Source organism: Pelecanus crispus, chromosome 10 (assembly GCF_030463565.1).
Source record: "Pelecanus crispus isolate bPelCri1 chromosome 10, bPelCri1.pri, whole genome shotgun sequence".
Lineage (NCBI taxonomy): Eukaryota > Metazoa > Chordata > Aves > Pelecaniformes > Pelecanidae > Pelecanus > Pelecanus crispus.
In genome coordinates, this window is record NC_134652.1 from 34,028,585 (window position 1) to 34,043,262 (window position 14,678).

General features: G+C 40.6%; 1 protein-coding gene across 1 annotated transcript; it reads right to left on the reverse strand.

Moving 5' to 3' along the window:
- Positions 1-290: 290 nt before the first annotated feature.
- SLC16A9 (solute carrier family 16 member 9) lies at positions 291-13,002 on the reverse strand. Its single transcript, XM_009478652.2, has 5 exons — positions 12,807-13,002; positions 4,385-4,528; positions 3,350-3,445; positions 809-1,717; positions 291-469 (listed from the first exon to the last, which is right to left on the reverse strand). The coding sequence occupies exons 1-5, from the start codon at positions 13,000-13,002 to the stop codon at positions 291-293; spliced, it is 1,524 nt and encodes a 507-aa protein (XP_009476927.2).
- Positions 13,003-14,678: the final 1,676 nt, after the last annotated feature.

Sequence of the window (14,678 nt, forward strand, 5' to 3'; positions counted from 1 at the left end):
CTTAAAAAAAAAAAAAAGTACAGCTGATAATACAGCAGAATATACCCCTTACAGGGTGAAAGGAAATTACAGTAGACAAAGTCTGAAAACACAGTGCATAGTAGACAAAATAAGACTGTTCTTAAAAATAAAATAAAAAAGAAATAAAAGAAGAAAAAGGAACTGAACAACAAGCAACAGTGGAATTTTTCTAGTAGAAGAGGATTTGTGGGCTTCATAAATAAGTGGAAAATTACTAAAATACTTTGCTATATAATATAAAAAAGCACAAAGTGTTTTCCAGTTGTCACCTAAGCACTAGATGCAACTTTGTAGGAGTAAGTATTTGGAGGCAGCTTTGAGCTCTGATTGGTACAGGCATTCCAGCAGGGTAACGCTGCCAACAGCAGAAGAAATCCACCCAGTAAGACACAAAAGCCACTGAAATAGAATGCAGTGTCATACTCCTGCGTCCAGTCATAAAACCAACCTGAGGGTGAAAATAAGAGAGAAGCACATCAGTGAGGAGTTAAATGTAACACAGCACTGTAAGAGAAACATCATGGGGGGAAAGGCGGGGGAAAAAACAAAGCAGAAAGGCCAAATCTAAAATGCAGCTTGACCACTTAGACATGAAATGTGCTTTTCATCAAAGCCAAAACCAGAACGCAATCAGCTTGGCCAGCTCAAGTGAAACAGGCTTTAATATTTGTTGAAGATTTTGATTTCATCTTTCCATTGTTATTAGGACCAACTAGAACTACTCGCATGCAAATCGTCTGGTCCTGACAAGCTCATGTTCATTTTAGAGTATCTACCTTGACCTTACCTACAATTGGTGGTCCGAGGCTATTTCCAAGTCCAGCAAAGAACATCAGTATCCCATACGCGTGAGTCAGTTTCTCAATCCCCACAGTCTTTGTCGTTACATATGGAAAAATTGACCAGTTCCCAGTCAGAAAGCCCAAAATCCCGGAAAGCATCGCTAATGTAAGGTAACTTTTGGCAAATGGAATTGCAAACAAGGCCACTCCTGTCATTAGTAAGGTAGTTACATATAGATATAAAGTGTTAACCCACTTAAAATCTGCCAGTATTCCTAAAGTAAGTTTGCCAACAGCGGTCATAATGCCTATAATGGAAATAAGGGGCATATGATAGTCATCTTCATTAATGTTTGCACTTCTTGCTACATCCTCCATGAGCAGAGAAGGAGGAAATCCACCGATATCAAAGAGCAAGATGGCAACAAAGAGAGCTGAAAATACTTTGTTCTTAAAAAGAACCACGGTTTCCTCCCAGTAGTTCAAATAGAGCTGCCACTTCCTTTTGGCGAGTTGCTTGCAGAAGTTTGTCTGTTCTACAACTTTCTTTTTATAAGTGTCTTTCTCATTTACATTTATTGAGCTTAATACATTCTTATTTAAAATGCTATCCTGTTTGTAATCAGGCATATTGTTCGCACATTTTTCATCAACGTAGCCCTTTTCAAGGATGCTTATATTTTCTTCAATGGTCTTTTCCTTTTCATGGTAAACAAAATATTGCTCTGGGACTTTGTCTACACATGTTTTTTCTGGTGGAGGGGAATCAGATGACTCCAATGGTCTCATTAGGCTGCCACATGCTAATATATTTAGAGACAGTGCGCCAACTATTAGCAGACAACCATCCAGTCCATATAGATCAATAAGCTCTCTTTGCAATGCTGCATATATAAAGAGTCCAACACTTGAACCTATAAAAGGAAAATAAGATCAGTTTAAACTGAAGAACTGAAAACATTCTTCAACACTAACAAACTTCTACATTTCAGCAGCTACAAATACACTGTCACAGGAATGGTAAGTCATTTGTGCTCCTCTCTCCCCAGTCTAATGAACTGGTAAGTTACCATCCCCCTTGAAGTTACAGTTTCTTTACTGAGTACACACAAAACAAAAAGCCTTTCAAAATATCTGAACAATTTATGATGATTAACACTAGCAGACACTTTAGAAACAAGTAGAATCAATACTATATCTGACAAAAAACATCAAAGAACTATTAAGCCATCCTTCTGCCATGCACTCACATGTATGTACCCATTCAGGTACCATTCTGAGTCAGCACGGTTAGAATTTCAGACACCAACATTTTCCCCTTTCCCCTCCTCGCTGCCACCTTCCTCCTCTAAGGCAGAAACAGACCAGGGATTCACCAAGAGCCCTCCTAGAAACAGCCCTTAACTGCTTGGATTTAAGGAGGGGGGCTTACATGGTGTGAGTTTACTCCAAAGGCATTTCTGAAGCTTTGCAGGGCCAAACATGCACTTGAGAAATCTGGCTATTCAGAAGAAAACCCTGAAGAGTAAGCAATTACTATGAACACAAGCATTTTATGCAATCTCATCAATTTAGAGAAAAAGCTCTTGGTTGAAGTGAGCATAGATCCATTGTAATCAATGGATGTCCACTCACAAATACAGAGCATTGTTTTTTCAAGTCAATTTAAAGACAAACTTTAAATTAAAATGATTTGCTGAAGACTGTCTCTAGCTTATATTAAAGCCATTTATAAACACAGGAAAAAATGATTATAAAATTCAGACTTGTTTTGTCTTCCAGGTACTAAATTAACCAGGGCTCAGTAAGATCAGGCCTTCAGGCAAACTACCTGGAATCCCAACAAAAGCCACAGAAAATGATGCCAAGGAACATTTCTGCAGAAGTTCCTCTTTATTCCACTGGTGTGGATCTGGCATTAATATCTCACAACACTGACCGTACTGACTAGGCCTCTCCTCACTAACAGCCACTTGAGAATTTTCCTTGTATTCTCAGAGGTTTGTTTTTCTCGGATCCAATTAACACATGGACAAAAGGCTGGGATGAGCTTTTGGAGTATTTCAGAATTTAGTCTCCTTTTAGATTGGAAATGAAAAAGTATTAAAACTGTAAGCCCAGACTTCAACTGCTCCTTTAAAGATACAGCTAATGTGAGGTTATGGTGATCCAGCATTTATATCCTGCATCTCCAGTCTCTTTCTCACCTCTGATGTTGTGTAAGAAAGAAGAGGGAGAAGAGAGTTCTATGGAAAGCTTCCCCTCTTATTACCCACGGCATACAGCCCAAACTACTTATGAGTCTGCTTTCGTTTTAGTGAATTTCCTTTTCTCACCTATACGGATAACCCGTACCATACACCTGCAAGTGCAGTTACTATTTTAGCCGAAGCCTGATTTTATCTGTTCGTTGCTACTGACGTTTCGACTTAAGTAGTACTTAGGAAGTAACTGAGCAAAGTAAAATCTCCTGGTTTTTATTGCCAGGGTAATGGTAGCTGTACCAGAGTTGAAAATTTAGAGAGAATGACAATTAAAAGTCGTACCTGTTGAAATCAGACCAAGTGCAAGGCCCCTGCGTTTGTCAAAGTAGTGGCAAGTGATGGTAACTGTTGCGGTATACAAAAGGCCACATCCAAGCCCTTGAGAAAAAGGGTTAGAAATAAAAGCGTGCAACACACTCTGGGAAACGAATGTCCCTTTTTATTCCCCAGGTAATACAGTAGTGTACCCTGGGCACAGAGATACCTTCTAACTCTGGCTCAGCACCAGCCACGCCGGCCTCATGCTGCCAGGACCTTTTCGGCTGCCTGCACTGTCCCACACCCCCCTCCCCGACCATCCCTGGCTGCAGACCCTGCATGGGGCACACTGGGTTTGGGGAGCTCGCCAGCTCAGGTTCTGGGCTACGTGGAAGGCTTACATGGCTTTCAGTCCAGGGGCTGTCCCCAGAAAACAGCAGAGCTGCGTCCGCGTGGCACTGTGTCCGAGCCAGCGCGCTGCTGGGTCCCCGCTGGCCAGCGAGGTGCCCGGATTCCTGACACTGTTAATTTGGTAAACCACCCACAGCAGCCCTCTGCAGCGCAGAGGGGCAGGTCACCACCTGCCGGGAGAACAGGACTTTCAAGCCTTTAGCACAGCGTTTCAGGTGCAATCCAGTTATGTGGAGAACAACACTGCTCCCTAATGATCCCTATTTTATCAAATTAGAGTGAGTACATGACAAAATTCCCAAAGAGATGTTATTCCTTTAAGACTGGCACTTCACGGGCACTTCTCGGCTGCAGAAGACCTGCTTGATTCCATGCCTTAGGTAAAACCTCAGCTTCTCCATCTCTAACAGTCACGTCAACAGAGGACAAACTGTTTTCAAACCCTGATGAACATACGCGTTGCCTTTATCTTTCACTGCATGGTAACAGTCTGCCTGTGCGACACCCCTCCCTGCCCCAAAGTAAAGTATTCTTTGATAAACCAAGTCCCAGACTGCCTCTGTGAATGAGTTTCCCATTTCAGATGCATAAACCAAGACTCAAAATAATAAAGATTAAGTCTCTATATGAAGGAGAGGTGTTTCTTACCAACAACAATCCCATATGAAATATATAGAAAGTATATGTTAGGTGCAAAACTGCTCATCATGAGGCCCCCAGCCACCATAAAGCCACTGAAAATTGCTACTGGTCTCGCTCCAAAAGATGATACACATATACTGCAGACAGGACCTAGAGGAGAAGCAGGAAAAACATTCCTAGTAAATACCAGCACCAGTAAGAACTTCTAAAAAATCTCAGTCTCTGGAAATGTTTCTTGCGAAAATTACTTGAATATATAATTATATTAAACAACAATTCAGAGTACTCGTTTTTACAGGATTCTTTACAAGAGTCAGTTATAAAAACATACAAGATTAGGCTTGCAAGTTTTTTTTGCTCAAGGAGAAACTGACATCAAGACCACAAAATGGTACCAAGGTTGGGAGGGAGAGACCAAGCACAACTTTCTTTAAACACAGGATGATACATACATACTAGACTGTGACACTGTCACTGCATACCTAACGACTTGTACAAAGGTTCTGAAAAGTATCTTCCTCTTTAGGTACCAAAAGAAGTTAAACCATCAGCCAGGCTTTAGCCGAGCGGGTATTTTCTGACAGAGCCCAAAAATTGTGTTTCAGAAGACAGTATTTGTATTCTTCTTGATATGAGATTTATAAAACTGAAATGGAAAATAGTAACTTCTGATCATAATCACAGTAAGAATGCCACCTGGTGCTTACATAGAGGAAATATCTGCTGATATACCAGATAAAGACAAGCACTACTCTTCCCTAATTTTCTAGGGAATTAAATACCTGCTAGTTAGTATTCTGCCAAATAACTGTTTACTACCTATCTTGGTTTCCACTGTAAAACTATGGAAACTAAAAGGCATTTATGGAGAATGTCCAGAGCAACATTCATGAAGTTCAAAAGAGGTTTCTCCCTCTCTTTACCCCCCCAATATTTCTTGGTTGGTTAGTTCTTCAAAACAAGAACAAAGTGCAGGCAACATTCGTACTCTGCCTCTACTCAGCCAGTTCTCCCCTCACAGAAGCTGTAGGACAAGCACTTATTTTCAGTTGTGTGACCTGGAATACACCTTCTAGTCTGAAGTAGCATGCAAGCTTGGTGCCTTGCATAAATAAGCAACCAGCAAGGGACTTGGCTTGCAAAAGACAATCTCTCATCTGAAACCCTGCAGTTCCAAACATTCATACATAGACTTATGTATTAGCCCCAAGATCCTAAACTCAGCAACTCTGAGATTAGAAGTTAGATACACAGATGAATGACACTATTTGAAAACCAACAACAACAACAACAAAGCCCTCGCCACCTTTGTATCTCACTTGCAGCGATACAAAGACACTCCATGGTCACTAGAATCTGCAAAAGCAGTAACTTCGGAGTCTGCTGTTCGTTAAGGTTGGTCCTCCCTGACTCACACATAACTGAGATTCCCAACAGATGGGAGGTGAGCCCAGAGAGGTGATATGAGGTGAACAACACTTGGAGCCGAGGATGGTGCTTGCCTGGGTTTGCAGACAGGAGCTAGCAGCTGGGAATGCAGGCAATATTTTTGTGTGGTTACCGGCCATGGGACAAGCAGTTCTGGCAGGCAGGAGCACAGACTCATTAGCAGGTGAAACAATTCTCAAAGGCAAGGCAGGTCAGAACTTCTGCCCTACGTAAGAGCTATCTGCCTAGGGAACGTAAAGGGAAGTGAGTCTGAATTGGGGCTTATCCAGGCAAACGGTCAGAGTTAAAGAAGAATCAAGAAAAATCTTCTGAGGAAGTGGGGTTTAGCTGGATTTCTCAAATGATGAAAAAGGAAGATGTAAGCACTCACTGCTTCTCAAGAGTCAGCACACTGTGGGAATGAAAGCTGGCCAGAATAACTTGGACAGAGTAACTTGCCGAGAACAAAAGCTGAGAGTGTTAGATCACTGCTGATTCTTAGAATTAATTACTAGAACTGGCAAATTAAGATTGGTATGTTTCCTAAAACCACAGGATTTAAAAATAAACAAAGGATTGAATCTGTATTACATAAAAAATTCTTCTACACTAAAAGAACATTAGGTAGTGATAACATAATTCAATTAAGCAGAGGAATTCGCACTCTTTCTATTCTTTATTTCTCACACACGACCTTGCTAAAACAAACAGTATTTCCGTTCCACCTGCTCTCTATATTTCAACGCAGCTACTTTCAGAAGGTCTCTGCCCAGCCTGGGCTGGTGGTACTGGTACAGACTGCACTGATTGCTACTAGAAGATCCGAGGTGAAGCTGGACCTTCTGACCCCAGGCCAGAACAAGAGAGATACAGAGCTGAAAAACATGTCTTCATCATCTGACAAAGACACTCTCCTCTGGAACACCATCAAAAGCATCTCTGACAGGGTCCAAGGAGATGCTCCTCCAGCGTCTCCCACTTACAAAAAATAATCCCAAAGGAGGACAGAAAGTACAAAGAGATCTTTTTGCTCTGACATGGAAAACAACCTGCACAACACTGAAGAACCTGCTCCAATAAGCTCAGTATTAACGTGTCATCTCACACAGCAAGAGATCTGGCAGCTCAGCAATGACCCTGTTTATAAGAAGGAGCGCCAGTATAAGTATTAAAACAGTTATTATAGGTCTCCAGGACGAGAATAAAAACAGCTCAATCTTCCCCTTCACACTAGGCCCTACTTTCACACTCCCCTCATCGTACTGCTAGAAAATAACAGTCACAAAAGAACCCCCCCATGACAGTCACAAAAGAACCCCCCCATGACAGTCACACAAGAACGCCCCCATGACAGTCAGCATCTTTGTTCTTTTCCCTGCCTCCTCGCAATCCTTCTTTTTCTCTGTTTCCCAAAGAGCTGGCATTTTTTTTTTTTTTCCCAAGCACAGTACCTTTGGTTATTACCATGGTATTTGCACAGGAGTTCACTGTACACAAACATGTTATTCTCTACAAGTAATTCAAGCACAATGGGTTCAAGGCAGTTAATTCTGGTCAAACGTCCAACTTTCCCAGAGTGGGACTGAGACTCGCTCTGTGAACTCCTGCCCTGTGGATTTTGTTCAAAGTGGACATTCTGAAGAATGTTAAGAGTCTATATACAGCTGCATAGGAAACAACTCTTCATGCAGCATGAGGGTTTTCAATTAGCTGACTCTTTCAGAAAGATCCTTCCACTGATAATCTGTTTCTCACCGTAACGTGAACAACATAAAAATAAAATCCCAGTGGCAATCCTCAATAGTAAGCATGGAAAATGGCTTTTAAGCCAGCATTTTCTTCAGTTCGCCAAGCAACTCCAGGGTTATCACTGGTATTAGGATAATATTTGAAGACGTTGATAAATATTTACCTCTTTTACAAATAAAATCCCTGGGGCTTTTTTTTCTTCCAAATGATGTATCTTGAAACTAGACCAAACTCTATCAAAAAAAGATGCCAGCCCAGTTTATAACAATTACATTACCTCTAGGAAGAAAACTGTATTGTTCTGAAATACTTAGAAGCCAGCAAAGGCACAGGCTCTGCTCTTCTGCACACAACCTGTCAAGGCTCGGCGGCCAGTAATACAATTATCAGGCTCTGCAGGGGAGCAGTCAGGAAGATCCCTAGACAAAATGGGAAGAAGCAGCAGAAAGAAGACAGGCTCACACAGTTGATCTTTGTGCAGAGAGACCAAAGAGAAAGAACTCCTAGGAAGAATAATTTTGTACATTGATATTTTCAGTAAGATTTTTTTGAATAAAAGACTTTACCCTCAGTGAGACCTGGATGTGACAGTGAGTCCTTCCTGAGATGTGAAAACAAGCCATCTGATGCTCACATAGGAACTTTATAACTACCGCGATCTTCTGAGCTCCTGACAAGTACAAAGTTGTTTTGTTTAATGGACATCAAGAACTAACACTCTCTTCCTCAATCTTCTCACGCGAAAAGAAAAATTCTGCAAACTGACGCTCCCTTCCTCCACTTGCCCATCTCAAAGGTCCTCCCTCCTTCACCTCATACACACACAAAACCTTTTGCTAAACAAACAGTACTGGACAACTGAGTTATTTTTCTTATCGCCTGCATTAATCTGACCCACCCTACTTGTTGATATCTGTCCAAGCCTGTTGAAACTGTAGAGTAGAAGCAATGCTCATGGACTGTATGTAAAATCCACTGGACAGAACACAAGAACATTTTTTTGCATATTAAATGCATCGCTAAAACCTGGTCATAATAAATATAATATACACCAAGTGTTTGTACTTTGGATAAGAATATACATCAGAAAAGCCTTTTTACACTGGACAGCAACCCACTCCCAACTAGTTGAAAGGACTGCTCCTTTCTGATAAAGTTATTAAATGAACTGCGCTCCTCTTCAGAGGAATCTTTGGGACACCCTCTCCCCTCCCCACAAACTATGTATAACTTCCACAGTTTACAGTGGGGGCTATCTATGTGCACGGTTTTTGTCCAAAAATATGTAGACGCTGCAAAGGTTTTTTTTAGAGTTGCAAAAATATTGCTTGAAAACACAAAATTAAGCTTTTTAAACATTTAACACTGAACACCTCAGACCAGCAGAAACACCCCATTAATTTATCAAGACACACCTTTCAAGGGAGAATCTTCCTTTTGTTCCTTCTCCATTAATAAAAGGGAGTGGGAATGGGAGACATATTGCTGGTGTCTCCTGCTATGCCAAATACCGTGGAGTCAACTCTTACTACAAACAGCTGTGGTGCCAATTACAGGCGCCAAGGTCTTTGTCTGTTTTGCTTTTAACAAGCGTAACACGGATCAAATTTAATTTCAGGCTCGAAATGGATGTAAAATTAAGAACACTTGGTGCAGGAGAAACACATGATCTTCAACAACATAAAAAATATCCTCCTCTGGCCTGTTTTAGTAGGGGAAACTCCTAAGCTCTTTCAATTTCTTCCTATGCAACAAGACCTACATCATCCATGGAGCCACGTGCTGCATCCCCTATAGCTTGACCAGCGTTCCGACACCTAATATTGTAGAGGAGGTCTCACCACTGCCTTGTACAATAACACTGATGCTTTTCTTTCATGCTTTTAGGCAAGTTTCTTCCAATATACTGTAAGGTCACATCACAGAAAGTTATCACGCAAGTCATCCTACAAGGAAGAGATCAACCAGATCCCTGTCCCGTTCCCTTTTCCAGCTGATGAGCTGAACAGTCCAGGTCAGGGCTGAACGCTGGCCTTAGCAACACCGTCTGTGCTGCAAGCAAGAGGACAGAAATCGAACACCAGGCGGCTAGAAAATCCATCTCAATAAACACGGTGCTGTACTGGGTTTCTATGTCTCGAGTCTAAGTTTAGCTCTCAAACAAGTCAGAAGTAAACATTGTAGAAAGGATACCAATACAGCAAATGTGAAAGGACTCACCAGTATCAGCTACTTTAAAAAATGTTTAAGACTACATGTACAGAGGGAAGGGGAGAAGACACACAGAACCCTTTTCTATGCCAGCTGGCATATATATATGAGGACATTTCCTTCTTTTTGGTGAAATTACAGTACTAATATAGCGAAGTCACTGGACCTACCTTCCACTGTTACAGAAGCTAGCTAATGTGATTTCCAGTGCTACCAATGAGAAAAGTCTTCCTTAAGAAAATGGACACTAACTTATTTCCTGTATGTAGCTGCAAATTTTTTCCATTCTTTTTCCAGTCTGGCATCTACAGCTTCACAAAGGTGATATTAAGTTGGAGAGGGCTCATGGAAGAGTCTTAATGGCTCTTCAGAAGACCCTTAATTAAAAGAGCGGAAGTCTCTTCTATCAGTGGCAAAAAGACTGTATCAAGGTACAGGCCTAAAAGAAAATTTAGAAGTAATTTGATTGCAGCCTCTCTAGATATACGGCACACTTATTCAGAGACACTTCAAAATATACCACTTAGAGATAACATTATTCATCAGCTGAAAACTAAAACCAAGCAACTTGTATCATAAGACTACATACTTTTAAGGAGGGAACTACTGAGAAAAGTTGTAAGAGATGGAGAATGCACAAAACAAACATGTTCCAAATCAAATGAGAATTACAGTAGTTTCTGCATGCAACATGGATTGCTTGAAGAGTACCAATACTTCAAAATATGTCTTTGGATAACTAGATCAGAGACTGGAAACCAAAATAAAGGAGGAGAAGGGAAAGAGCAACAGATACTAGAAGAATCAAGTTAGGAACAGTAAAAGGCAAGGGGACTACTGAAAGGCCTTGGGGTGAAGCAGTCCTGCATTCATACATGCAATATTGGTGCTGAAATCAGCTTGCTTGGGAAGGTTGTTAAGTTACAGATAATATCTTTTCACATACACGAAAATATGCTAATTTAGAAAAATTCAATTACCCCGATCATCCTTAACATAGGCTACAACACACAACGGTCCCACCTGGCCTGTAATACCGGAACCTGCAATAGCAGAAATAAGAACAGAAGCAAGTTCTCTTTTCCTATATTCATGAAAAGGGCCCAACTTTGCAATGTGTTTTATCAGTGGTTTTGCACTGAAAACACATATGTTCTTTACACTAGTGACTAGGTCTGGAAAAGGCCTGCTATGAAAACTGCATGAAAAATTGTAATTTGTCAAGAGCATTCTAGTTTTAGGTAGAGGTTATGATACCTACAGTGTCCCTCCAACAAGTTTACTTTAAGTAAAGTTACCATTAAGGTCAGATCCCAGCTTGATAAGACAGTGGGATCTTCCATTTCAGGTAAAGCAGGGAATATATATTTTGTTTTCAGTCAACTCTGATAACATCAATGCAATTAAAAGGCCCTCACTGTACTTTTCTCTGAAGGCATTAAAAACAGGAATGAATATCAAGCTTCCAACTCCCAAACTGAAAGAATAAAAGTACACTGACAGACAATGTTCTTCCTAACCCATCAAAATTTCAAGTAATTTAATCATTCCATACCAAAATTAATTACCATAGTACCTTTTATTTGTGTTATTCGGTCACAGAAGTTTCTATTTGCTATAAAGCACACTACTGACAATTGCTCACAGAAGCAAGACAGAGGGCACTAAGAAATCTGGAAACCAGCATGGTGTTGACATACGAGAAACAGGGCTGAGACTCTTGTCAGAAGAGTGAGCCAGAGACTTCTGGTCTCCAGGGAGAGGGTTTTTCTTCACCCCTTCTCTTGCATTCCCCTTCTGCCTAGTTTTTCTTCAGTAACTATCTTGTTCAGCCTTCCCCCCCCCGCCCCCACTTCATTCTCTCACTCAGGTTTATTTAGGTCTTGATGCGTTAATAATAGGAGTTCATGCCCTCCAAACAGGAAAATAAAAAAGTATGATGGAAAAGCAGCCTACAGTCCTTCGCCCACTTACACCCTGGAACTGAATACAGTCTTCTTGTGGTTAATGACACACCTGCCTTTGCCCATTTCTATTCTGCCTAGTGATATAAAACCCTAACATAAATGTGACACCAGTATTTGGCCAGTTACAGCGTCATACAAAGCACTGGTTTTCATTCAGGTCTGTATCACTATTTGAACGTCAGCTTTCTCTTAAGGAGAGATTTCCTCAGAATCCTGAGCTGCATTTTGTCCATTAAGCTACATAATTGCTTTTGCCCGTAGCAATTTCTCTGCTGACAGGCAATTTTTTCTGGATTCAGCAAAAAGGTAACAGTTCCCATGGCGAATCTTTGAAAAGCAGAAGTTAGCAGTATTACCCAGTACAATGTACATGCTTGATACTAAAACAACAACAGAATGGACCTATGGACTTTCAAAGTGGCGTTTTACTTCCCTCAAACCCTGCTGTTACCCTCCAAGTGACAATGTCTTACTAAAGAAAAGCTTCCAGTAATGTTGTTTTATTTAATGCCACTCTTACCCATAACTTTCCAGGCTTCAAAGCGAGTTTTTTCTCAAACCGTGGAAAAGAGCCCTCACCCACCCTAACTGGTGGGTTTACTTCTAGAGCTGAAAAATGAGTAGCTGAAAAATGAGTAACTGGTGTATTAAGTGACTTTTTTTTTCTTAAAGCACAGGAATCATTTCAGACTAACAGCTGCTCTGATTTTAAAGATACTAACGCAAATGTTAGTCTTAAAGCTTCATTAAAAAAAATTTAAAAATCCCATCAACAAAATTGCCATTCAGTTTCCCAGACAGAGTTTTGTTTTTCTAGTTTATTCAAATACAAGCATTTTGAATTTTCTAAGGGTAATATTTCTAGTGCTCTTTTACCATTATATTGGTTTGGTTTATATATAGTGGAACTACAAATATAATCTTCTTACCCGTCTTGACCTAAAACAAAAATGCAAGATCCTCATTTTATCATTTGCAGCTGTCTTTAATATAATTCCAAAAGCACACACAGATGAAAGCATCTATTAGAAAGAAACGATTCAATTTAAGACAGATACTGCATCTACACTTACTGGCAAGCAATCCGATTCCATTTGCTAGTGATCCAACCCAAGCAGTCTTGCCTTTCCCTTCTCCAAAAGCGTCCAGCCATTCTAAATACAAGACTCCCACCGCCAGTGGTGATCCATAACACAAGAACTGAGTAAAGAAGGAAACAACTACGATCACCCAGCCCCAGCCACCATCTGGTGGTTTCCGAAACACCATCTTGTCAGATGAGTGCAGATGTACAGGCAGAAGCTGTGTAAACAAAAAACAAGCAGAACAGAGCATTAGAAATGCGACTGACCTAGGTTTGCTAATACAAATGAGCTGTACAGAGAAGTACATATTCAAACAGAAGCTTATTTCAACCATCTTTCGATAAATATGTGCAACGCAGCATACAGGCAACGAAAATTAGTTACCATTTGGTAACTAACGTCTATCTCTTCTGCATAACACAGGAACAGTACACAAAACATTAGTAAGTCATACAAACAGCAGCAGTGTATTACAGAAAGGGGGAACACTTCATTTTCTGAGCACTAAATAGGGTCTGTGAAGACCTCAGGCATTAATACCTTCCACAGTTCAATGAGAGAACCACATGGCCACCAGCTGTTAAGCCCTCAGATATCCCAAGTGAAGCATACAGGCTTGAAGGACAAGAAAAGATACAAGTATAAGACAATCCCAATATATAATTGAGGATTTTAAAAAAATCACAAGTATAAGAATATTAGCTCAAGGTACAAAACAATAAAAAAAAAAATTTCTACTGTATAGTCGTAATGTCAGCATAGTACCTGGCAGTTTAGCAAGGTGTTTGCCACCAGATAGTGTTATTCTGGGAGGAGCAAGCCAAGAGGAAGACTGACATTCTGGAAATAGCAACAGTTCAGTACTCTGCTCTGTCAACAAGGTGATGTGTAGAGGAGTGATGCATCCAAAAATCACTTTGTACATATTAGTAAGTGAAGTGAGTTCTAAAAACGTATACAGGTGTTGGCTTATATGCCAAGGCATGACAATATTAAACACACACAGACAGATCTCCTATAACTTGTTACAGTGTCCACTCTCCACACAGTTTGCACACATCACCCTTCCCCAAACTGGCACTCACTTCTTGGACTCCATAAATACCACCTTACTCCTTTGCATGGCAAGACCTATGCTTCTATGGCTTTAAATAACTGACTGTCCTCACACCTTCTCAAGACTAGTTTGTGAATGTGGGGACTGATGCCTCTAACATCTAGCAAAGAATTTAGAAGTTTCCAGGCTAAACTGCTTTGGAGTTTGGATGACTCCAACGACACGTGAGTCCCTATGCACACGACTAACCTGCCTTCCCTCCCTACAGGGAGCAATCTGGCGAAGTGATGATCACAAACCCCATGTTCTGTTCCCGGCTCTGTCACTAACCAGACGTGTGATTCTCAACAATTTTATTTCCTTTACCCTGTAAGACAGAAACAGACAAGATCTTACCCTGTTTTCTTCATGAAATACTCTCAAGGACCATCTTCACACTACAGCTTACACATTAAGACTGGTGCAGTAACAGTTCTGCTCTTGGAGACCCCAAGAGGCAAAGCAGAAAAATAAACACATCTTACTGCCTGTTTGGCTTACAACCCAGAGGAGACAGAGTTCTTCAACTTTTCAGTGAAAGGAAGAAAGTTACTGCTTTATGAAAGCAATGGTGTAATCAAGTAGGCAATAACAGAACTTCCATTCAAGCTCCCGTACTCATTGATCAGACAATTTTTAAGAATTTGCTTTGAAAACTTGCAAAAAAAGCTGCAGCATAAAATTTTGGAGGAATAATTACTATAGAGACATGAAAAAGGCCAGTTGTAGTTTACAGGCACACTTACATGTTACTTTGAGGGTAG

Bases quoted from the DNA above. Each gene is read 5' to 3' on its own strand.
- SLC16A9 (XM_009478652.2), bottom strand. From the start codon at position 13,002: ATGGTGTTTCGGAAACCACCAGATGGTGGCTGGGGCTGGGTGATCGTA. The intron at 3,446-4,384 runs GTAAGAAACACC...CTTTTTCTCAAG, and splicing joins TTCATATGGGATTGTTGTTG to GGCTTGGATGTGGCCTTTTG. The intron at 470-808 runs GTAAGGTCAAGG...TTTCACCCTCAG, and splicing joins CCTCGGACCACCAATTGTAG to GTTGGTTTTATGACTGGACG.